The sequence below is a fragment of the Metopolophium dirhodum genome, chromosome 1, assembly GCF_019925205.1.
Source record: "Metopolophium dirhodum isolate CAU chromosome 1, ASM1992520v1, whole genome shotgun sequence".
Classification (NCBI taxonomy): Eukaryota; Metazoa; Arthropoda; class Insecta; order Hemiptera; family Aphididae; genus Metopolophium; species Metopolophium dirhodum.
Window position 1 is genome coordinate 100,189,462 of NC_083560.1, and position 24,138 is coordinate 100,213,599.

Sequence of the window (24,138 nt, forward strand, 5' to 3'; positions counted from 1 at the left end):
AGTTTATCTTCAAATATTGTGGTACCTATTTTCTGTTTTTGCTAATCGCTTGTTATTCAAAATAGATAAACCTTTGTACACTTTCTTGGACCTTATCTGCTTAGATTCATTAATATTAATAATATTTTTAGATTTAGCGGAGATTACATTTTCAGACAAATTGGATTTAGGAGTACAGGATGATGAATCGGTCATTTAATGATCTGGATTCTAGTTCAAGGGTATTACATATCACTATTCACTTCATAATTTTGTAAAACATATGCTAAAGCAAAAAAATCAAAAAATTAAAAGCAAGCAACAAGCCAATCATATTGTAAAATAATCATCAATAATCAATAAACAAAAATATATACAAACTATCAGTGTTTGAAGTAACTTAAGTTAGCTGTAGCACAATTACTTTTTATGTAATTTGATTGTAATTTAATTACATTTTATTGTTAGTAATTTATATAAAATTAAAGTTACTTTTTGTACTTCCATAATTACATTACTAAAGTACTCGTTACTTTTTTTTCCGCAACACCAACATTTGTATTTGGGCGTAATATAGCAACTAAGCCACTAAGGTATTCCGTACTTCCACGATTACTAGGTACTCTCTAGTTTGGTTTAGAGCAAAAGGATTTATTATAAGTTATATACAGAAAGAAAACTATTCAGCCAATGAACATAATATACTTCTTTAGAAAACATATAATAGTTCCTTTACCTTGTACTGAATCAGAGAGTTGCCATTGTGAAAGAAAGGAATACATGTTGATGTTGCAGATCCTCATTCACATGGGCGCAACTAGAGTAAAATTAATGACGTGCTAAAACCTAAAGCATGAAAACCCTCCTTCAGTTGGGAGAGAAAATAGAATAACATTTGATTTGTTTGGTAACATTTAGTTGATCTACTCATTTATTGAAGGCAGTTGCACTAGACACGGTATTTTGGAAACAATTGCAAATTCTTTAAACTTACAACTTAAGACCTTAAAGTCTGTATCAACAACACGGTGGGACTGCCTTGCAGAAGCAGTTAATGCCATTAAAGAAAATTATACAGCATTGTTGGTTATTATAAAAGAAATTTATGATAGAACAAAGCAGTCTGATGGAAGAGCAAAAGCATTAGGAATATTAAATCAAATGAAAACCTTTGAATTTATATTTGCAATGCTTATGTTAAATCCTATTTTATCCTTAGTTTTAAAAGTAAGTATGTATCTGCAATCTTCAGACATAAATTTACTAACTGCTGTTTAACTTGTTACATCACTGAAACAATCTTTAATATCATTAAGAAACAACGAAAAAGAATTCAAAGACATTTTTAAAAAAACTGTTCAAATGTGCAACGATAATGATAAGTATTATCAGGCCCGTGCGCAAGGGGGGGGGGGGGGTTCAAACCCCCCCCCCATGGCCGAAAAAATTGTGTTTTTCATTTTTGATCTATTACTTATACATCATATTTTCTAACCTTATTTGTAATAAATAATAATGCATAACATAATAGTACAATACTATAATAATATAGTATAGTGTTGTCTTCATGTTTGCTGTTTATCGACTTTCGTAATCGTTGCCGTTATCGATAAAATATAATGACAATAAATGTATGAATATAAGTATAGAGCATACATGCCACACAACAATATTTTATTCGACCGCAATTAGTAGAACACGAGATTACACGATAACGGATTTCGGGAATTTTAAAAGTTGTTTATAATCATAGTTCATACACAACGATTGTAAGCTCACAGTGAGACGTTAGTTATAGTGTTATACAAACACGCCGTTAGAAATAACATCAAAATGGACATTCGAACGTTTTTCAAAAAACCACGGCTAGAAAATGATGAGATAGTAAGTACATTAAAATTAATTATAATTACTAATAATTCAAATCATTTTTAAAAATTAAATTGGACTACTATTATAATATAGAGGTATGTTTATTTTTCGCGTGTGCTATAGAACATAATATAGTCATCCCGTTCGTGATTTGAAATCTATTGTTAATTGTTGTCGAAATATTTTATATAATACATTTTATTAAATGCAATATTTAAATCTATGAACACAATTATTCAATTAATCTGATTAATTTTTACATTTTATTTACAGGAAAATAGTTTTAATAACCAGTCACAACCAACTGAACCAGCGAGAAATGCATCTCCAGAAACAAATGTATCAGTGTCACTTCCAGAGATTGTGCACCAACATGACATAGGATTATATGTGAATAAACCTGCAACGGCTGCAACTGAAACTATTGACTTGTTTACGGGACTTCAAAATTTGATTTGGACTCCTCCAGAAGACTATAAATTTCCTGTTTCCGAAAAAAGAAATTTCAAATTTCAAAGAAGTTGGTTGCTTAAATATAAATGGTTGGCTTATTCAGCAATTATGAATGGCGTATTTTGTAAGTATTGTGTGTTGTTTTCTGTCGGAGGTGGAGGAATTGGACATCAAAAGTTGGGACTGTTAGTTAAAAAACCGTTTACAAACTGGAAAAAAGCTTTAGAATCATTTAGTTACCATAACTCACTAGAGTATCATAAAACTTCATTATTAAAATCAAATATGAGAGCAGAAATTGATAACCAAAACATTTTACCAGTTGATTTACAAATTTCGGAACAACTATTAAATTTCATTAATGAAAGTAAAAAATGTTTGATTCCTATAATCGAAACTTTAATATTATGTGGCCGGCAGGGTTTGGCCCTTCGTGGTTCAAATGATTCAGGGAGAATAACCTCCGAAGAACCTTTAACTAACGATGGTAATTTTCGGGCTCTTTTAAGATATTGAGCAAAAACTGACGATCAGCTTAATACTTTTTTTGCAAAATTCCTCAAAAAATGCCATGTATATAAGTAACCGTATACAAAACGAATTTATTGTCATATTTCATAATTTAATTCAAAAACAGATTATTGAACGAGTCAATAAATCTCAAGCTTTTTCAGTAACAGCAGATGAAACTGCCGATATTGCTGGCATAGAACAAGTCTCAATATGTGTAAGGTATTTAAATAATGATGACGCTAAATTAAAAATACGTGAAGATTTTTTATGCTTTGTACCTGTAGCAGATGTAACTGGGAAAGGTTTATCAAATGTTATTTTGGATTTCCTTGAATATTCTGGAATTGACTGTGCGTATTTATTTGGACAAGGGTATGACGGGGCTAGTACTATGAGTGGTGAATTTCACGGAGTTCAAGCGTATATCAGAGAAAAGTATCATTTAGCTCTCTACTCACACTGTGCTGCCCATAGTTTCAATTTAGCAGTTAGTGCCGCATGTAGTATCCCCCAAATTAGAAACTGTCTTGGTACAGTCCAATCTATTTACAACTTCTTAAATACACCAAAACAACAAATTGCACTTCATGATGCAATACAAAATAATGAAACTTTGTTACAAGAAAAAAAAAAAAAACTTAAAAAATACTGCGCAACAAGGTGGGTACAACAGCATGAATCAATTGGAACCTATATAGATTTACAACCAGCTGTTATTGACGCCTTAGAAAACATTTCAAGTACTTGGACAGATTCAAAAACAACATCCGGATCTTTTCAACTCCTTTCAGCAATAAAAACCTTAGAGTTTCAAGTATCAATTCACGTTTTGCATTGAGTACATGCATTGGCTTTATCATTGAGTAGAGTTTTACAAACAGAAAATCAAGATTTGGTTGAGGCTGTTAAGTTAGCAGGTGCAGCAAAACACGAACTTGAAGAAAGAAGACAATATTCTACAGAAAACTTCAACAACATTTTTGTGACTGTAGAAGATATTTGTAAGAAGTACAATATACCTGTGACTAAACCAAGACTCGTATCACGCCAAACTAACCGTTCTAACATTATCACAGACTCCGTAGCAGATTATTATAAAATTATTATTTACATACCATATCATGATTTAATTTTCACTTATCTTCAAGATCGCTTCCTCAAACATCGAAATATTTTGTCCAACTTCTCATGTCTTTTTCCTATTGAAACTACATCTTTGGACAAAGTTGCTTGTAAAACGTTGTTTGAAACCTACAGTTCAATTTTACACGACGATTCCCCAGAAATTTGGATAAGTGACTAAGTGAGGTAGAAATTTGGCGACGACGACTAGTTGGTAAAAATATTCGAAACGCCCTTGATGCCCTTGATATTTGTAATGCAGATGCATTTCCAAATGTCCATAAAATGTTACGTGTAATGTCAGTTTTGCCTGTGACTACAACGACTAATGAAAGGTCATTTTCTACATTACGTCGGCTGAAAACTTACCTACGATCAACAATGGGCGAAGATCGCTTAAATGGACTGGCATCATTGAATATACATCGTGATATAAACGTGGACATAAATCAAGCACTGAATCAATTCTCTTCTGTCCCTCGTCGAGTTAATTTATTAAAAAAATGATTTGTATTTTATAGTAGGTATTGTTAAAAAACACATTTAACAAAGGTACTTACAAAATTAATAATAAATATAAATAAGTTATAATACTATTTGCTGATTATTGATGTATCTATGTTATACATTTTTTTTTTCAAAACACCCCCCATTCTAAAATCCTGCGCACGGGCCTGAGTATTATTAAAACAAAACTTAGGAGCACAATGCAGCAAGACCGTTTGGATGCGTTATTAACAATAAGTATTGAACAGGAGTCTGCCTACAATATAAATATCGATGATGTCATTGAAACTTTTAAAATACTAAAACCAGTTAATAAGCGAATGGAATTGTTAATTAAAATTTTAAATTTATTGGATTTTATTATTTGTAATATTTATTAAATTCTTCTTTAACCAAACTGATAAATAACTGTTTTATGTGTACTGTTTATTGTGTAATAACTGTAATAAGATGTGTAGAGAAGGTTGATGTATAGTAAGTTGATAAAATATTTATAAAAAATTAACTAAATAGCACATTAGTTAATAGGCCTTATTTATTAGTCCATAGTTGTAATAGCACAGGAAACCAATTTTAAAATCAAGAAAATCTTTAATTTGGCGGGGTGAACAAATTCCAGGTGCTATATAATTTCCATACAACAAAAATAAGTATAGATATAGATTATAGATCGCTGTAGCAAGTAAATAATTTAAATTTTATAACTGGCCTCCCCAGCCATGGAGGTCTGGAAAAGCCTATGCTCCCAAGCACCACCCCCCTCCTCCCCATAGCTAGTAGTTGCACCCATGCTCATTCATTATTTATTCATACCTGAACCACGATTACACAAATTGTTTGATGTTCCATCATCAACAATATCTTCCACATCTACACTTTGAGACCCTAATAAAATGATAATATTTATATATTTAATATTGTTACAAATTAATTTAAAACATTAATTTATGTATTATAAATTGACATTAATAACATATTTGTATAACATGTCAATTGACATTATGACCATGGTATACCAATATAATAAATATTTTTACCTACCTGTATTGTAGTCACCATCACAATCTACTACATTGTTTAGAACAGTGGTGCGCAACCTTTTTTGATCCACGACCCCCCAAAATGATTTATTTTTATAATACGACCCCCTTCCTACCAACATTATGTAAGTCTATGATATATTTAGTTGATAGTTTTAATGTATACACACATTTTATTCATATACATTAAATCGTTAATTTTAGGCAATTTTAATATTTCTTTAATTTAATTAATCAAAAACATGAAAAAAAAAATACAAAATTAAAGTTTTATAAAATCTAAAATCTAAAATTAAAAAATGTATTATTATAATGATAATCAAAATTTTAATATTTTTAAATTATAAAATTACTATTTGATTATTTTGATGAGAGACCTGAGCTTGCGTTGTAGACATGATTTATTCTATGTTTGGTTTGATATTTGACACTGCTACTCTTAAATCAGCTTCAACATTTAGTCTGGAGCGATATTTGTTTTTAATTATCGTTAGTGTTGAAAATGCTGTTTCGCATAAATAAGTTGATGAAAAAGGAAGTAAAATTGATATTGCTTGTTTTGATAATTCTGGATATTCAGATTTGATGGAAATCCAAAATGTATTACATACATTTTCTTGAAATCTGATACGTAGATTTTCATCTGATGACAAGTCAATAAGTTCTTCGCTTATTTTTAAATTTCCTAATTTTATTCATTGGTATTAATATGAAATGGATTTCTTATCCAACCTAGACTTTCTTCTGGGAAATCTTCAAACCGTGCATTAAAGTTTGTTTGTAAACTTATTAGTTGAGTAGTTATAATTTCTTTTATCATATTAATAGCGGCGTCCCACGTCTGAATTTTTCTCGATTAAAACACGGCACGTGTCAAGGCCAACACATATAGCTGCTTTTAGCGTCGGGTGTAATTTAATTGGCCTATCTACATTTTCAAAGGCGTCTTATTTTAATTAATTTTGATTATTTGCTTATTAGTTAAACTATTAGTCGTTTAACGCAATGGCCCAAAGTAATGATCCACTTACTACTGAACTCAATAAGTGGACAAAAAGCATGCTCGTTGACTTCATTATTACTCAATCACTACCTACTGGTGTGAAATTGAGTGAGGAATTGTCAACATTCTTAAAAGGATCTTCTTCTAACCCTACATCGCTATCTTTTGAGAACTCATTAAATGTGGCCACTATTCTTCAATCTGTTGTCGATGAGCTCAAATCTGTAGCACTTAGTAACTTTAAGTTACATGATAAGCTAAACCGTCTCAATATGACTGCTAAGGTTACCACTTCTCCTAATTTAAATACTGGTTCAAACAATCTACCAACTACTTTACTCTCCAAGCCGAATGTGGATACTCATTCTAGACAGCCTGCAATCCAATCGACTACTAGTTTACCCTCGTCCATAAAATCAAAATTTATCGTTGGCTCTCATAAAAGTGTATCCTCCAAGTTGTCTTCAGTGCCGGTGTGGAGGCATGTTGATATCTTTGTCTCAAGACTTGCGCCACTTGTAACGACCACTATGCTTGAATCTGAATTGTTCAATAGCTACTCAGATGTGACCATAAATAAATTAGTGACAAAACACCCATCATATTCTTCATTCCATGTGCGCCTGCCTGCGGAGAAGCTTGATGAAGTCCTCAAACCTACATTCTGGCCTGATGGCGTAATGGTCAAACGCTTTTGGGGTCGTCTTACGCCCGAGATGATTCTAACCGACTCTCCAAAAAACTAATTTCTTCATGTACGCCTATCTGTGATCTTCCTGTTGATATACACGCTTATAATTATAATGGTAAGGATTATTGTTTATGTAGTGATTTATGTACTTAATTGCCGCGGGTTAAGAACCAAACTAAGTAATTTAAAATGTAATGTCGCTGTTTTTGATTATGTTTTTATCTGTTTCACTGAAACATGGCTATGCGACAGCTTCTATGATAGTGAACTTGGTCTATCCAACTACATTATTTATAGATGTGATAGAAATAGTTTAACAAGTAATTTTTCTAGAGGTGGCGGCGCTCTCATTGCCATTCGTAGTGACATAGTATCTAATTTAATTTACACTCCAGCTACTAATGTTGAACATCTATTTGTTAAACTTAGTTATAATAACATCAACTATGTAGTGTGCTCAGTGTACTTTCCTCCTAATTGCCCGCTTTCTGCTTATGAGTCTTTTATTTCCGCTGTACAATCTGTTCTTCTCCTTCATCCAGAATGTGTATTCATTTTTTGTGGTGACTTCAATTTGCCAGATATTATATGGTCCAACGATGATTTTGGTTTACTTTACAATACGGTTTCTAATCCCAGAGTTCAATGTATCCCTGATGCATTTGCGTTCTTTAACTTTTTCCAACTAAATGATATTCAAAACTCTTTTGGTGTTGTCTTGGACCTTGTGTTCTCCAATGATAACAGAATCTATATCTCTAAAGCCGTAACTTCAGCAGTACCTTGTGATCCCTACCACCCGGCTCTTGATATTATGATAAAGTTGGATAAACTTTCCCCTTTACTTGATCGTTCCCATAATTATTATGACTTCCGCCGTGCTCCTTATTCAAAAATATGCGAATTCCTAAATTCATTTAATTGGTTGGAGACCATAATATCTCTTGATGTTGATGAAGCTGCTAAGGCAATTTATGACGCCTTGCACTTTTGCATTTTAAACTTTGTTCCGGAAGTGTCTTATATACCTTCGACATTCCTGAAATGGTTTTCAAAAAATCTTAAGCATATTGTTTTAAGCAAGAAAAGGGCACATGCCAAGTTTAAAGCTTCACGCTGTCCCCTTGATTATGCGGAATTTTCCGCACTTTGTGCCTCTTACAAGGCAGAATACAAGAGATGTCATACTGTCTACCTGTCTCGCACTGAGTCTATGCTAAAATCTAACCCCAGGTCGTTTTGGGACTTTGTCCGAGTTAATAAATCTAGCAACGAAATTCCCCACTCAGTACATTTTGAGAATTTTCAAAGCTCGGGTACAGAGTCTGTCTCTAACTTATTTTCCCATTACTTCAATACAGTCTATGTTCCTCCTTTGTCTAATGACCATTCGTCTCCTTTTTTGTTCCATGACCTACCTAGCACTTGTTCATTCGACATCGAAGATGTTGACGCTGGTCTAGACGCGCTAAAAAATGTTAAGTCCGTAGGCCCCGACGGCTTGTCAGGTATATTCTTATACAATGTGAAATCTTCATTATGTTTTCCACTGTGGCTACTTTTTAAGCGTTCAATCGATAGCGGAGTTTTTCCCTCTTCTTTCAAGATTAGCTCTGTCACTCCTATTTTTAAATCTGGTGATAAAGCTGATGTCAAAAATTATAGACCTGTCTCTATTTTGAGCCACATATCCAAACTGTTTGAACTTCTAGTATTGAGAAGTATTCAATCGCCAATGAACTCTATTCTGATCGACGAGCAACATGGGTTTAGACCTGGTCGCTCGACCACTACTAATTTACTCGTTTTTAACAATTTTGTTATGAAGGCTGTCGAGAAGCACATCCAAGTTGATGTTATTTTCACAGACTTTACTAAAGCCTTCGATAGAGTCGACCATGGCCGCCTAATCGAGACCCTATACAAAACTGGGTTCGGTGAACCATTGTTGTCTTGGTTCAAATCTTATTTGTCAGACAGAGTCCAGTGGGTAAAAGTGTTCGGATGCAAATCATCCATCTCAAAGGTCTCTTCTGGAGTTTCTCAAGGAGGACATTTATCTCCAATATTGTTTTCTTTGTATGTAAATGGCATCAAGGAAACTGTTAAAAACTGTGAACTACTCATGTTTGCCGACGACTTGAAGCTCTTTAGGAAAATTGATAACTTATCTGACTGCTCTACGCTCCAGAATGATCTTAACAACCTGGTCTCGTGGTTTAATAATATTGGTCTACAGTTTAATGTAAATAAATGCCATTCCATGTCATTTTTAAGACACCGCTCCCCTATTAACTATACTTTCTCCATCAATGGTTCAAGTGTAACATCGGTTTGTAGTAAGAAAGACTTAGGTATTATCTTTAATTCCGATCTCAATTTTCACTACCACACTGAAATGATATGCTGCAAAGCCTTAAAAACGCTTGGGTTTGTAATGCGCATATCAAAGGAGTTCAATCTATCTTCTTCATTAAAAACTGTAATTGTCGGTGGAAAGGCCAAGTGATGTAACCCTCAAAAACCAAATTTTACAAGGGACACTTAAACGATAATAACTTTTTTCCAAATTAATCTTTTTATGTTAATTTTTCTTATTGTAAGACTTTATATCATTTAATTCTATGTGTGAATTGAATTAAAAGAAGGCACATTTTATTCATAATGTAATCACTTACCAAAGTAGAGGTATTAGTGGGTTAATTTAGGTGGCTGGCTAACATAAAAGTCATTGTGGGTTACATCATATGGCATTAAGGGATATCTGTGGGTTACACTACTTTGCCAAAATAATAATTAGTATCCAAATAACGTAACCATCAATTAAGTAAATACTAAAGTAATTTAACTAACAAAAACATTGTATTTTTTTTAACAATTTATTATAATAACAATTAACAGTATTATAACAATTTTAATAGTTAATTCCTGAGAGTATAATTTAGTATACATTATAGGTAAGTGAAATAACTATATTTAAATACAAAAAATGTTTAGCATAAAATTGTATAAAATAAAAATTACTTATATTATAATAATTATAGAAAAAAAAATATTACCTTATAATAATAAAAAAGGTTAATTTTTTTTCAAATTCTAGTCCATTTTGGTAAAAAATAATATTGCATTTCTTTAACAATTTATCATAATAACAGTATTATAACTATGTACAAATAACAAAGTAATAATATAAACAAATAAATAAAATTAACTGAAAAAAAATATTATATATAATAATATATCTACACTAGCAATATTATTATTATTATAATTATTGTCTGGGGGGACATTAATCACAATGCATTCATACACATCACTATTAATATTAGCAGTATTGTCATACATTTGGTCATGATTAAACTCAAGTTCGTTTTGTAAAATTTCAACTTCTGTACTTTCATTAATACTAGGAATTGTAGACAACCAATTTTTCACGTAGTTCATCCGATTATTATCATCATCATCATTAGTTATAATATTATTATCTACTACGTTAGTGCTTAACCAAACGTGCTCGCTTTTTTTTTTCGATGGCAGGTTCTTGAATGGAACTTAACATTCTTATAACTCTGTTTCTTTGCATGGTAAATAATTGGCACTAACAGGTTAAACCGAATTATCTAATATGCAGGTAATGTAATATACTTAAATAAGAAAATAACTAACAAAAAACAGAAATGCAGAATATTTTAATTACAATTAGCATGATTTGCGAATGTGTTATTGTGATTTGTGATAAACAAAATGATAACACTCTGCAGCGGTGGTGGTAAAATTCTTTTGTCTTGGCGGTGCCGCCGTGATGGCGGTAAAATTGTGTCTGCCTTCAGTCTTCACACAATGTGTGATAAACTCAGTGTGGTAACAATAATAATACTACAATCAATTATATTAATTTTATTACAACCATGGTTGTTTATTTAAACCATGATTTCACGACAAACACGGTTTCACATTTCATATTGGGTTGGGTTACGTTATTTGGCTGGTAAAAATGTGATATTTAGCTTAAATACTGAGGCTTACGTTGATGCTTACATTACTTGACTGGAATAATTTGTAAATTGTTCCAATTCTGGTTGGTGGTGTTATGGCTTACGTTCTTTGGCATTATTTTGTTTATGAGGGTTGCGTCATTTGAGATGAAGAAAAATACAATTTTGTACCAGAAAAACTCATTTGTGGGTTAAAATATTTGGCCAGAATGTGTATTAATGTGTCAAGAATAATATTCAATAATAACCTCACTTTTGAAAAAAATGAGGGTTACGTCACTTGGCCTTTCCACCGATTATACTGCTCATTGGTCCGTTCACTTTTAGAGTATTCATCGGTCCTATGGGACCCTTATACGGTATCTGACTCATGTCAATTAGAACGTGTTCAGAGACGGTTCTTATCTTGCGCAGCTTTTGTCTTAAAAATAAATCATCCTCCCCACGACTATTTCTTAGTTATGCAGGAACTCAGCCTCATTTCACTGGCTGACAGGCGAGTTAACGCTAACATAGAATTTCTGAATAAACTTGTTGATGGTCGTATAGATGCTCCCTCACTTCTCTCGATAGTCAATTTCAAAGTTCCTTCCCGTACTACTATGCTCCTTTCGTTATTCCTGCGCACACTACCAATTATGGCAAGAAATAATCCGTTAGACCGCATGATGCGGCTGGCTAATGAGAGCACCGTTCATAAAAACTGATACATTTATTATTATATATTTTTATATTGTTTTATTATCATTAGTATACTTATTATTCTGTAATTATTATATTATATATATATAATTATGTCATTGTATTAATTATTTTAAATTATGTATTATTGTATTATGTTAAACTGTTGAATAGGGCCCAGCCCGTTAACAAATAAATAAACAAATAAACAAATAACATCCAAATCATTATCACTGAGGAATTCTGATAAACATGAAAACATTTCAAATTTGTCATCGTCGATATAATTTTTCCACAGAAGTATTTTCTTTTTAAAAGCATTGATTTTATCAGAAAGAAAAAAAATATTAGTATTTTTCCCTTGTAGGCTTAAATTTAGACAATTTAGTTTTTCAAATATATCTGCAAAATAGCCCAGAATTGCAAGCCATTGCTCGTCTAAAAAATGTTCCGAAAGTGTATTATTACGTTCCAGAAGAAAAATTCATGCTTCATCTCTGTGTTCAAAAAGGCGTGATAATATTTTACCACGAGACAACCACCTTACTTCAGTATGAAGAAGCAATTTTTCATGGTCAGAACCCATTTCGTTGCAAAGTATAGTAAAAAGTCTGGAATTTAATGACTGATTTTATAAAATGTATTACACTTATAGCATTAAGGAGTACTTTATTAACATCTGGTTGAAGTTTTTTGGAAGCTAAAGCTTCTCTATGAATCATACAATGGTTAAACTTTATATTTGAAGACACCTCTAGAACTTTAACTTTAAAACCTTTTTTTGAACCAGTAAGGGCAGCTGCGCCGTCAGTGCATATCGAAACACATATGGACCAGGGAATTTCATTAATTTCTAAACAATTGTTTATAAGAACAAAAATATCATTTCCAGTTGTACGTCCTAATAGTTGACAAAATAAAAAGTCTTCTTCAATTTTATCTTTATAAATATATCTAACATATACAAGAAATTGAGCAAGATTAGTTATATCCGTAGATTCATCTAATTGCATTGCAAAATAATTTCCTCGTAATCTATTTAGAAGTTGTGATTTTATATTATCAGACATATTTTCAATTCGACGTGACAGAGTATCTCTTGATAAGGGAATCATTTTTAATTCATTTGCATATGATTCACCATGCATAATTGATACTATTTTTATAGCGGCTGGCAAAACGAGATATTCACCAATAGAGTGTGGTTTTTTGGTTTTTGCAATTAAATATGAAGCCTCTAATGACGCAGTTAGAGCTTTTATAGGTACTGTAGTAAAATTACGCATAGTATTTTTTTGAACTTTTATCGAATTTTCATACCTTTTAAAAAAGTCTTCCTCTTTATGTTGGAATTGAGGATGTTTAGTTACTAAATGTCGTTTTAGCTTTGATGGCATCATACTTTCAGAAGCTAATCTTTCTAAACAAATAACACATTTTGGCTCAACTTTTTCAACATCGAAAATGAATGCAAACTTGATGTAACTGTCTTGGTATTTACGGTCCTTTTTATTTACTTTTTGGTTCAAACATTCTCGACTGGTTTTAACATCTGACGACATTTCTGATACCTTACGAACTTTAGTTTCTATAACACTTTCATCATCACTATTCATCGGTCGTTTAGTTAAAAATTTATCCATATCGATGTTTTAGTTTATATATTATAAAATATAAAAATATTAAAAATATTAGTTTAAAATAATACAAAATACAAATAATTATTACAAACTATACAAAATTATAAGCATTAATAGGATTAACTCAACGGCTCGTACATGATTATCGGACTATTTCATAATAACGTTAAGATTAAATAAAATTACTGATTAAATTCAATTTAAAAATAACCCATATACTGCGTGATTCAATAGTACTTGTTATCGCAACATTAAGATATGACATAATATTACGATTGACACAGCAATTGACGGTACAAAATAATTTTATTTTGTATAAAACTATAAAATAATATACATAGTATAAAACTTTTTCATTTGGTGTAAAATTACTGACGACCCCTAATAAAATTTTGCGACCCCCAGATTGCGCACCACTGGTTTAGAAGATCCAATTGTTCTCCCAGTAAACCAAACATTTTTTCCGTAGATTTTGAAATACTTGGAATGTGAGTACCTCCGACTGTTATATACATTTGTACCTATATAGAATATAAATAAAATAATATTATTTTCAATCAGTTCTCAATAAACAGATTAGTTGAATTATATAATTATAAACAGTAAATACAGTTTAAAATTATTACATAAAATAAAATTTGAAATTTGAATATGATACAAGTATACAACATTTAACTTCAATACAAAATAACCCATAAAGTAAAAATTACATGTTATTTTAGCAATATTAAATTATAATACAGCAAAATAATAAATTTACCTTATCGAGACTTTTTTTTTTCCTAGCATCTCTTTTCAGTCCATCGTACAAATGTTTTAATTGTACATCAATTCTGATGCCTGATTTTCGTTGCATATTGTACAAGTGATATCAGACCAGGCCTCAGTTTTTTTTTGGTTCCAAACCGCATCAGTCTGAATAAAATATTTTAAAAATAAAAAAATATTTAATAATTATTATTTACATGGCTAAATTAGTTTGGTATATTTTATTATTAGGACTAAGGACTACTATACTCTTATTACTACCACAGACCTTTAGTTTATTTCATAACATTTTAGTAAGGTAGCATAACTATAACATGATAATAATCAGGGGCGGACTGGGATAAATATATAATATTATGCATATTTTGAAAGTAAAAAGTCCTCATTCCCAACAATTATTATGTATTACAATGTATATTGTATATGTATTATAGGTACCTATATTATTATATTATGCATATTGTATAATGTATGCACATAAGGGGATTTATTGCAGACGAGACATTTATTTTTTTTTTAGACATCACTAGTACATAGCTGTAAACTATAATTAATATTATATAAAGCTACATTGCTTGTAATTTATAGCTTATGATAAAAATGCACAGAGAAAACAACTTGAAATAAAAAAAAAACATAAAAACATTCTTAAAATCGATTTCAGTTGTGTGAATAATGTATACAAATTAACGAATTACATTTTTAAACTGTCATCAACTATAGGTACTCATAAACATGGTATGATATATTGGTACCAATATTTTTCAATTTTATCTAATTGATATATGTTGTAAGGTTCAAAATCATTATCATTATACAATGTGACTGACCGTGTGATAAGCACAAGCTGCAGTCAGTTAGTTCCAAACACGGACGGGAGGAACATCTCCGTAATAAATGAATTATAATCGTACTTAAGTTGTTTAATTATATATTTATTTACAATGTATAGTTTGACTTAAAAATACATATCGATATACACGTACAAAAAAATAACACAAATTAGATACTTTAATAGGTACTTACTTTCATGTTTTCAATTATTGACTCAAAATCCTGATGTTTATAAGAAAAATAACCAAGTATGTATAATAAAATAAAATAAATATATAAAAATCTCATATAAAAATGTACTAAAAAACAAAATAATATTTCTTAATCATAACCATGCCAAGTTGAAAACTGTGGTATCACAATTCCTGATGCTTGCATAAAAAATCATTGAAGGTGTGTGGCGAACACTTTGATCAAAAATGTTTTTAAATGATCTTCACAATAGACTTCAGAGTCATGCTATACGAAGACATTTTGTAAGTGAGTGTACACTTTCATTTGACACTTGACTCGGAGTCAAATTATTCATATGGAACAAATGAGTTATACCTGCACATAGTTTTTACTTTATAAAATTACAATTATGTTCAACAATATTATTTTATCATAATTTATCCTCATCAAGGTGTATTGATAAGACAACTTGTTTCATTCTTCATTTCATGTGCTTGACGCTTATTCAAACACTTGATTGAAAATTTTACTACGGACAGTCATCACCACCAGGGGCGTCATTTGGGGGGGGGGGGGGGGGGTGCAGGTTGTACATTTGCACCAACATTTTTTTATAAACGCCTTCTTTGCCTGCCAACAATAAATATAAGCGCCGATATACCTAAGTGTTATATATTAATATATTATATATATTTTATATTTTTTCAGTATTTAAAAAAAAATAATAAATATTCTAGGTACTAATGGGTTTTATTTCCAAAAATGATCGATGTGGTTGTGTGGTTATATTATAGACATAATATAAAATAATAATAATATAATTATGTCTATGGGTTATAATATATATTTTTTATTCTCTACCATGATATTATTACCATCGAATATATAAATATCTGTGGGTATAATATTATGCTGGTATAGATTTCTTATCACGCTCCGGTATCTCCCTACTCGTTATAATAAGAAAACAACATGATATATAATTCCCATCAAAAGGGAAAAAATTGTCTAAAAATAGCAACCACAGAATATTATTTGCTTACATTTTTAACCTTGTCACTTACTTTCTACGGTAGAAATGATATTCTATGGTAGAAATTCTGCCACTAATTTTAGTTAGTACGTCGAGAGTACGATTGTTCTAGTCGTGATCGAGAAAGAAGTGAAATACTTAATAATATACATATATTATATAATAATAATAATATTTGCTTAATATTTAATATTAAACAACCCGACAACCACCAAGTGTCAGTATTTTAGTCCGTTTAGTGGTTTCAGTTTCTATAAATATATTAATGTTATATTTTTGTTTTTATAAATGTTTATTCAACTGATAAATAAAATTATCATTAATTATTAAAAGTTTTTTTTTTTAATTTTACGAGTGTATTAAGTATTTTCTATTATGAACGAACAAAAAAGAAAAAGAGGTGCAGCTCGATTAAGAGTTTTAAGTTTTAAGAATTTAAGTTGTTAAATTAAAATTAGATGTGGAAAAATTTAGAAATATGAATTAAGTATATTGTGCCATTTTGAACAAGGTAACCCATAAAACAAATTTCAGGTTTAAGCGTTTAGCTATATTATTTATTTTGAGTGTGCAGGGAGAAAAAATGTATAGATTAGGTTCGATTAAGTTCTATTAAGGTGCTTTATATCCATAAATTTGCTTACCAAATACAACTGGCATCCACAACAGTGGCGGATTTACGGGGGGGGGGGGGGGGTCCATGGGGTCTGGACCCCCCCCCCCAGACACTGATATAATACATTTATAATTAAATAATACATACACAGAGTCTGACCCTGCAGTAGGTATACCGTATAACATAATAATATATATATATATTTCAAATATAAGTAGGTTGGTTATCAAGAATCTACTGAAATAGTAATAATATAATAAAATATTTTACAATCGTATTTTAATAGTTTTGATAAAATCGTCCGTCGTAACGTTAATTCCCGATATTCTTTTGTATAGCGAAAGTGAGTTTATCTGCGTATTTTTCCACTATAGAGAACAATATTATTATCACACTATTTCTGTAATTTTATACCTACTATTAAAATGTATAAATTAGTTGACCGTCGCCAATTGACACTAACACTGACACACTGTAATAACGCAATAGTCGATTTACAGAAAATCATAAGTGAGTACGAACTTATTTTTCAATAAAATGTCGTCTAAAAACCAAACATCCATTAAAATTTTTTTTTTAAAACCTATTCAAACTTCAAATGTTAATCAAACTTGTACCTTAAGAGAAAATGTATCAACTAAAAGACCACTTTCACCTAATGTTACTGATATTAGTACAAAAAAATCTATTTATGATTTAGCAACTCCGTTTTCGTCCTTAACTCATAATAATTATGATATCAGTTTATTCTGCAACAAAATACTTTCACAAAATGAAATTTATGACATATTAAATAAAGTTTGGACACCAGAAATAAATTATAAATTTCCGATAACATCAATTACTTCTGGAAAAGACCAAAAAGTAAGAAATCTTAAATTTCAATATGCATGGTTACTGCGATTTCCTTGGTTGTCGTATTCAGGAATACAAGACGGTGCATTTTGTAAATTTTGTGTAGCGTTTTCGAAATCTCATGGTGGACACAATTCTCAATTGTTAGGTAGTCTTGTAGTAAAAAAATTTAATAACTGGAAACACGCGGTTGAAATATTTACCAAACACTCATCTCTAGAATATCACCAAAAATGTTTTCTTGATGCTACTAATTTTTCAAACGTTTTAAAAAATCCAAAAATGTCTATTGAACAACAATTAGATACCGAGAGAGTTAAACAGATTACAGAAAATAGAAACAAAATTAAACCAATAATTGAAGCTATTATTTTATGTGGGCGTCAGAACATTTCTCTACGAGGGCATCGTGATGATGGTCGTTTAGTTATCACTAAATCTGATGACAATGACTTAAAAAATAATGAAGGAAACTTTAGAGAAATTCTTCGTTATAGAGCTCAAGGAGATTTAAATTTGAAAATGTGTTTAGAAAGTGATGGTACAATTAAATATACGAGTAAAACAAGTCAACATTCTATTATTGAAGCCTGTAATTCAGTTTTACTCAAAAATATTGTAGCACGTGTAAATTTTGCAAAATGTTTCTCAATACTCGCTGACGAAACAGCTGATATATCGGGCGTGGAACAAATGTCTCTCTGTGTCAGATTTGATGATTTAAATAAACTTGTGCTTTGTGAAGAGTTTTTACAATTTGTACCAGCACATGATACAACAGGTAAAGGTTTAGCAAATTTAATATTAGAAACTCTTAAGCAATTCGGTGTAGAGCTTAAATTTCTTCGTGGACAAGGTTATGACGGTGCTGCTTCTATGTCGGGAATCTATAACGGCGTTCAATCTCACATAAGACAAATATATCCTTCTGCGATGTATGTTCATTGCTCTGCACATATTTTAAACCTTGTTGTCTCTAAATCATGTGGTGTGCGACCAATCATGAATTGTTTAAGCTTGATTGGCGAAATTCGAGATTTTTTCATACATCCCAAACGAAAAATGTTTTATCATACAAAATTTTAGATTCCTCTAATGACACAACAAAAAAAACACTAAAACGTAGTTGTGCAACGAGATGGATTGAACGTTATCACGCGGTGCATGATTTTTTAGAACTTTTTGAATTTATTGTAGAGTCTTTTAGTGAAATATCAGAATGGAACGATCATGATACAAGTGGAAAAGCACAACGCTTACAAAAATCAATCTTAGATGGAGAATTCATTATTTCATTATTAATATTATCAAAAGGTTTTGGATTTGGTTTACCCCTATCTAAACAGTTGCAAAAAGTTGACATTGATTTAAAATTAGCAACTAGATTAGCTGATGAAACTTTAGAAGAAATGAAATGTTTTAGAAATAATGCTGAAAACTCATTTAAAAAAATATATACAGCTGCACATGATTTAGCTGCTCAATTTCAAGTGGAAATAACAATGCCGAGAGTTATAGGAAGACAAGTACATAGAATGAATATTCAAGCAAAATCTACCGAAGAGTATTACCGTGTATCCATATTTAATCCGTACATGGATTCTTATATAACTGAACTTGAACAAAGGTTTGTCAATCATAAGATTAAGCTTAACAATTTTCAGTCACTGTTTGATACAGAAGAAAATGAAGATAAATTTATTCAATTAGCCGATGATTACAAAGATGATCTGGAGTTCACAAATCATTCGTTATTATCAACTGAATATAAATTATGGCAAAGAAGATTAAAAAACATGGGAAAAAAGCCAGAAAATGCACTCCAAGCAATGACATTTTGCAATAAAGAAATGTACCCAAGTGTCTTCAAACTCCTTCAGATCCTTGCTACTATACCAGTTTCTACTGCATCAAATGAGCGCTCCTTTTCAAATTTGAAAAGAATCAAAACATATCTACGGAATTCTATGAACGAGGTAAGAATAAATAATCAAATATTATGCAAAATACATCAATAAAAAAATATTTTGATTTCAGGCTAGACTAAACGGCTTGGCAATGATGTCGATTCATAGGGATGAGCAATGCTTAACAGTTGACGCAGTCTTGGCAGAACTAGGCAAAACCAAAAGAAGATTAGATTTTATTTTGTAAATTTTATGAATATAGACAATATAGTATATATATTATATACATAAGCACGATATAATATAACACATTTGTTTTTATAAAAATAAAAATAACACATTTGAAATGCATATTATTTTTTAGGACCCCCCCCCCAGAAAAATTTTGAAAATCCGCCACTGATCCACAATATAATATAAACTTATTAAAAGTACCTACACATAGTTCTTCAAAAATAGTAATAATATTGTGAAGTTTTCATACTAATATAAGTGACGTATTAAATACATTTTACAAATATTCTACATTTTTGTCCCTACTAGACCCCCCCCCCCCCCCCCACTAAAGAAAAAAAAAGTTTTCTATGTGGCCAGGTAACAATTTGAATGGCCTGCAAACATTTTCGCACCAACAAAAAAAAAGTTGAAATGACGCCCCTGATCACCACCGGGAGTGGTATACAACCTATGAAGGCCGATAAATAAACACTTTTGTGCACCAAAGGCATACAAAATTGAAAATGTATTATGATTCAAGGAATACAATACAAAATGTTATATAGAATAATGACTTATATCTTCTAAATTATTTGCATGCATGTATTTGTATACTTTCTTTTTTTTCAAATACAATTATTAATATTATTAAATACTGTAATTTTTAAATTTTCAAAAAAATATATGAAAAATGTTAATTCACTAAATTATTATACGATGCTATAAATTATAATTCTTATTATAATTCTTTCAGAGTATTACAAATTATAATGAACAAATAATAATTCATAATTACATAGACATAGGGTAATAGGGGGGAGGGCTTAGCCCACTCTGAGCCATCTTAAGCCCTCCCCAATAAAGACATGTTCATAATTTTAATACTACACATTTTAATATATAGCCTATCTTTATTATAATCAATTATACATATAATTTATGAGTTAAAAAATGTGCTTTAACCCTCAACTGGTATCGTCGGGTCAAAAATGACCCGATGGTTAAACATTTAAACATAATGATTAAATAAACATCGTTGTACATTTAATTCCTTGGAATATTTTTTCATCCATGCTCAACCTATTACCATGTGAAATAAATAGAGAAATAAGATTTTTCCCTTATGAATTATCATTAAATGATAAGCGGTCGGGTCTGTGTTGACCCGACGATACCATTTACGTGTAATTATTTCATTTTTTCATTATTATTACTAATTATTCATTATGACTGATCAAATTGTAAATTGGCTTGACGAAGATATCGACGAAGACGTAAGTGATGCTGAAAGTATTTGTAGTGATCATTCCACTGATTCAGAAGAATTTATATCAGATGAAAAACCTGATTTGGAAGTAAGTGAGAATGTCAATATATCGAATTCACAGTTCATTTATGGAAAAAAAGGTGGAAAATATGATCGATATAAATGGTGTATTAATCCTTTTCCTCAATCACGTACTCGACAACACAATATTATAACTCATTTACCTGGGCTAAAAGGGTGTCGCGGTCCTGTGAGGAGTCGCGAGGATGAGGTGGTACGGGGTCTTTTGACCACGTGAACAAAAAAAAAAACACAAAAAACTATAAATACGAAACGACGGGTGTTGTTTATTTTGTAGCGTTTTTATGAGAGAAAACTTAAAAAAACAAACAACAGGCAACGGAGAAACAAAATTCTACGCAAGAACTGTAAAGGAAAAAAAAACAAAAAAAGAGAACAACGGTGATGGGTGGTGCAACGGTCTCAGCCGCGGGTTGAACCTCTTTTCTCGGTCGTCGAAAAACTAGTGACATTACAATCCGGTTCACCCAACGGCCGGCCGACGGTTCACAGCGCGGGTGTCGCGCGCCGGCGTCGTCCGTCGTCGATTGGCGGTTTGTTTGAGAAGCGTAGCGTGGCTTTCCGCGTAAAAGGCTATTTGAATTCAAACAGCTATTACGCGGGACCGCGTCAAGGGGATGCCAGCAAATTATCTTTGTTATCTACTTCTATAGATTTTTGGAATGTGTAATTTGATGACGATATTATACGCATCACAGTGAAGCATACTAATGAAAAAATAACCGATTTAAATTCAACATACGGAAAATATACTGCCTCATATATTAATCATACCGACGATGTTGAAATAAAAGCGTTAATTGGTCTCTTATACTTATGTGGGGTATTCAAATCTGGTCATGAAGATGCAATAGGGCTGTGGCAATCGGATGGTACAGGGCGTGATATTTTTAGAGCAACCATGTCTTACAAACGGTTTTTATTTCTCCTACCAGCTCTTCGATTCGATGACCCGGTTGAAAGAATTGCAAAAAAATCTAATGGTGATAGATTAGCTCAAATATAGAAATATTTCAACTTTTACTTGTAAATTTTCAATCTAATTATACACCTTCGGAATATATGACAGTTGATGAAATGCTCGTTGGATTTCGTGGAAGATGTGCATTCCGAATGTACATTAAAAGTAAACCCCGTAAATATGGTTTAAAAATTATGTGTTTATTTACACTAAATAATTAAAGAATACATTTACTCTTCGAATACAAATTATTAAAACAATATTAATTCAAGTGATAATACAATAAAAATGTAATTTAAAATTACAGTAAAAATACTATAAAAATAAGAAAAAATTAAAAATAAAAATAAATAGGTTTGTTTACCCAACTGGCAAATTTTTGTACGCCAACTTTTCAATAAATTCCAAACGAGTTAACATTTTATTTTGAAATTGATGCATAATGTCATTAATATAATCTTCTTTTTCTAATACCTCCCGTCGTTTTTTTGTTACATTTGAGCTACGAATTTTGACATAAACATCGGTTTGTACATTTTTCAAGATTTCTACAAATTGAAATATATTTGGATACGCAGAGTAAAACATACTGTTTAGTTTCGAATGGAATGACTCGCATGAATTAGTAGTGCGCTGCAATGAGTTAGAAAATTCAGCCCATAATGACGGTGGAAATTTAGAATTTGGTAAAACATAATTTCTTTCGAAATAATTACAAAAATCATGCAATTGCTGATTATTTGGTTTTATGGCCATGAGGTCTTCAGCAAAACATTTATGAACATCCTCAGGTTTTAAAAAAGATAATCCAAAGAATAATTTTAAAAATTTTCCCACTTCTGATTTATTTTTAAAATTCTTACAAAGACCAAGTGATTGAATTTTTCTCCACATAGACTGGCCTAAGTGAAAACGACAGCCTTTGCGAATTACTTCGGGGAAAATTTCTGAAATTGCTGTGTGTATTGCTTGTTCAAAATCAGCGTAAATTATACCTGGTGTAAAATTTAAATTCAATTCAACCATTTTTTCTATAAACTCGGAAAAAGCATCTTTATATATTTCTTTAGTTTTTCCCGTTAATAAAAAAATACTAACGGTGTATAATTTGCATTTTTAGCTCCATGAATTATGAATAATTGGTAATGGTCTGAATAGTGGTGAATAATGGTCTGGGACAGCTTTTAAACGCCCCATCAACATATAAAACATCACATTCAGTTAAATGTTTTAAGTTGGATTGTGTTGAAAATGCTACAATATTTTTTACTGAATTATTTATGAATAAAAATATTTCACCTCGATTTGTTTAATTTCACCTAAATTTGTAAGAGCCAAATGTAGTTCTTCTAAATTTGTAGGCAACTTTGGAATAATGCTTGACCGCGCATAATGAATATTTTTTCTTATCAGCGTCGTATCTGCAGTAGTCAAACTGGATATGTCTCCTTGGCGTAATTCTTTATGTAAAATTTTACACGGTTTTTCATACGGATCATCCAGAGCTTTACGTTTTAATTTGTTGCTGACTTTTTGTCGAGTTAAAATATTTATATCATCCTTGTCATGATCGTGATTTAAAACACTAATAACAATATCACCATTTTCACTTAACTTAAAAAAAGATTTACACAAACGTTTAGTACATGCCCATCTCTGTATGTTGTTATTTAAAAATTTTTGAAAATGAAATTTATACCCGTTAATTATATATAATTTTTTATTTTTTTCACTTAACATTTGATTCACTTCCATTTTGGTCGCGATTGAGTGTTGACTATCAACTGATATTCAATTCCAATTTCATATAGAATATAGATCGTTTAATATTATTTATCAAATTATCAGCTTATATCTTATTACCGAAAAGTCCCATTCCCTACATAGTACTACTAGTACATACTAGTATTTATAATCAATGATAATACCC

General features: G+C 30.9%; 2 protein-coding genes across 2 annotated transcripts; one reads left to right on the top strand and one right to left on the bottom strand.

Moving 5' to 3' along the window:
- Positions 1 to 5,887: 5,887 nt before the first annotated feature.
- On the bottom strand, positions 5,888 to 6,306 carry LOC132948751 (protein FAM200A-like). The gene is made up of 2 exons (XM_061019391.1): positions 6,219 to 6,306; positions 5,888 to 6,171 (listed from the first exon to the last, which is right to left on the bottom strand). The coding sequence occupies exons 1-2, from the start codon at positions 6,304 to 6,306 to the stop codon at positions 5,888 to 5,890; spliced, it is 372 nt and encodes a 123-aa protein (XP_060875374.1).
- Positions 6,307 to 19,320: 13,014 nt separating this feature from the next.
- LOC132933627 (52 kDa repressor of the inhibitor of the protein kinase-like) lies at positions 19,321 to 19,930 on the top strand. Its single transcript, XM_060999893.1, has 2 exons — positions 19,321 to 19,752; positions 19,814 to 19,930. The coding sequence occupies exons 1-2, from the start codon at positions 19,372 to 19,374 to the stop codon at positions 19,928 to 19,930; spliced, it is 498 nt and encodes a 165-aa protein (XP_060855876.1). The 5' UTR covers positions 19,321 to 19,371.
- Positions 19,931 to 24,138: the final 4,208 nt, after the last annotated feature.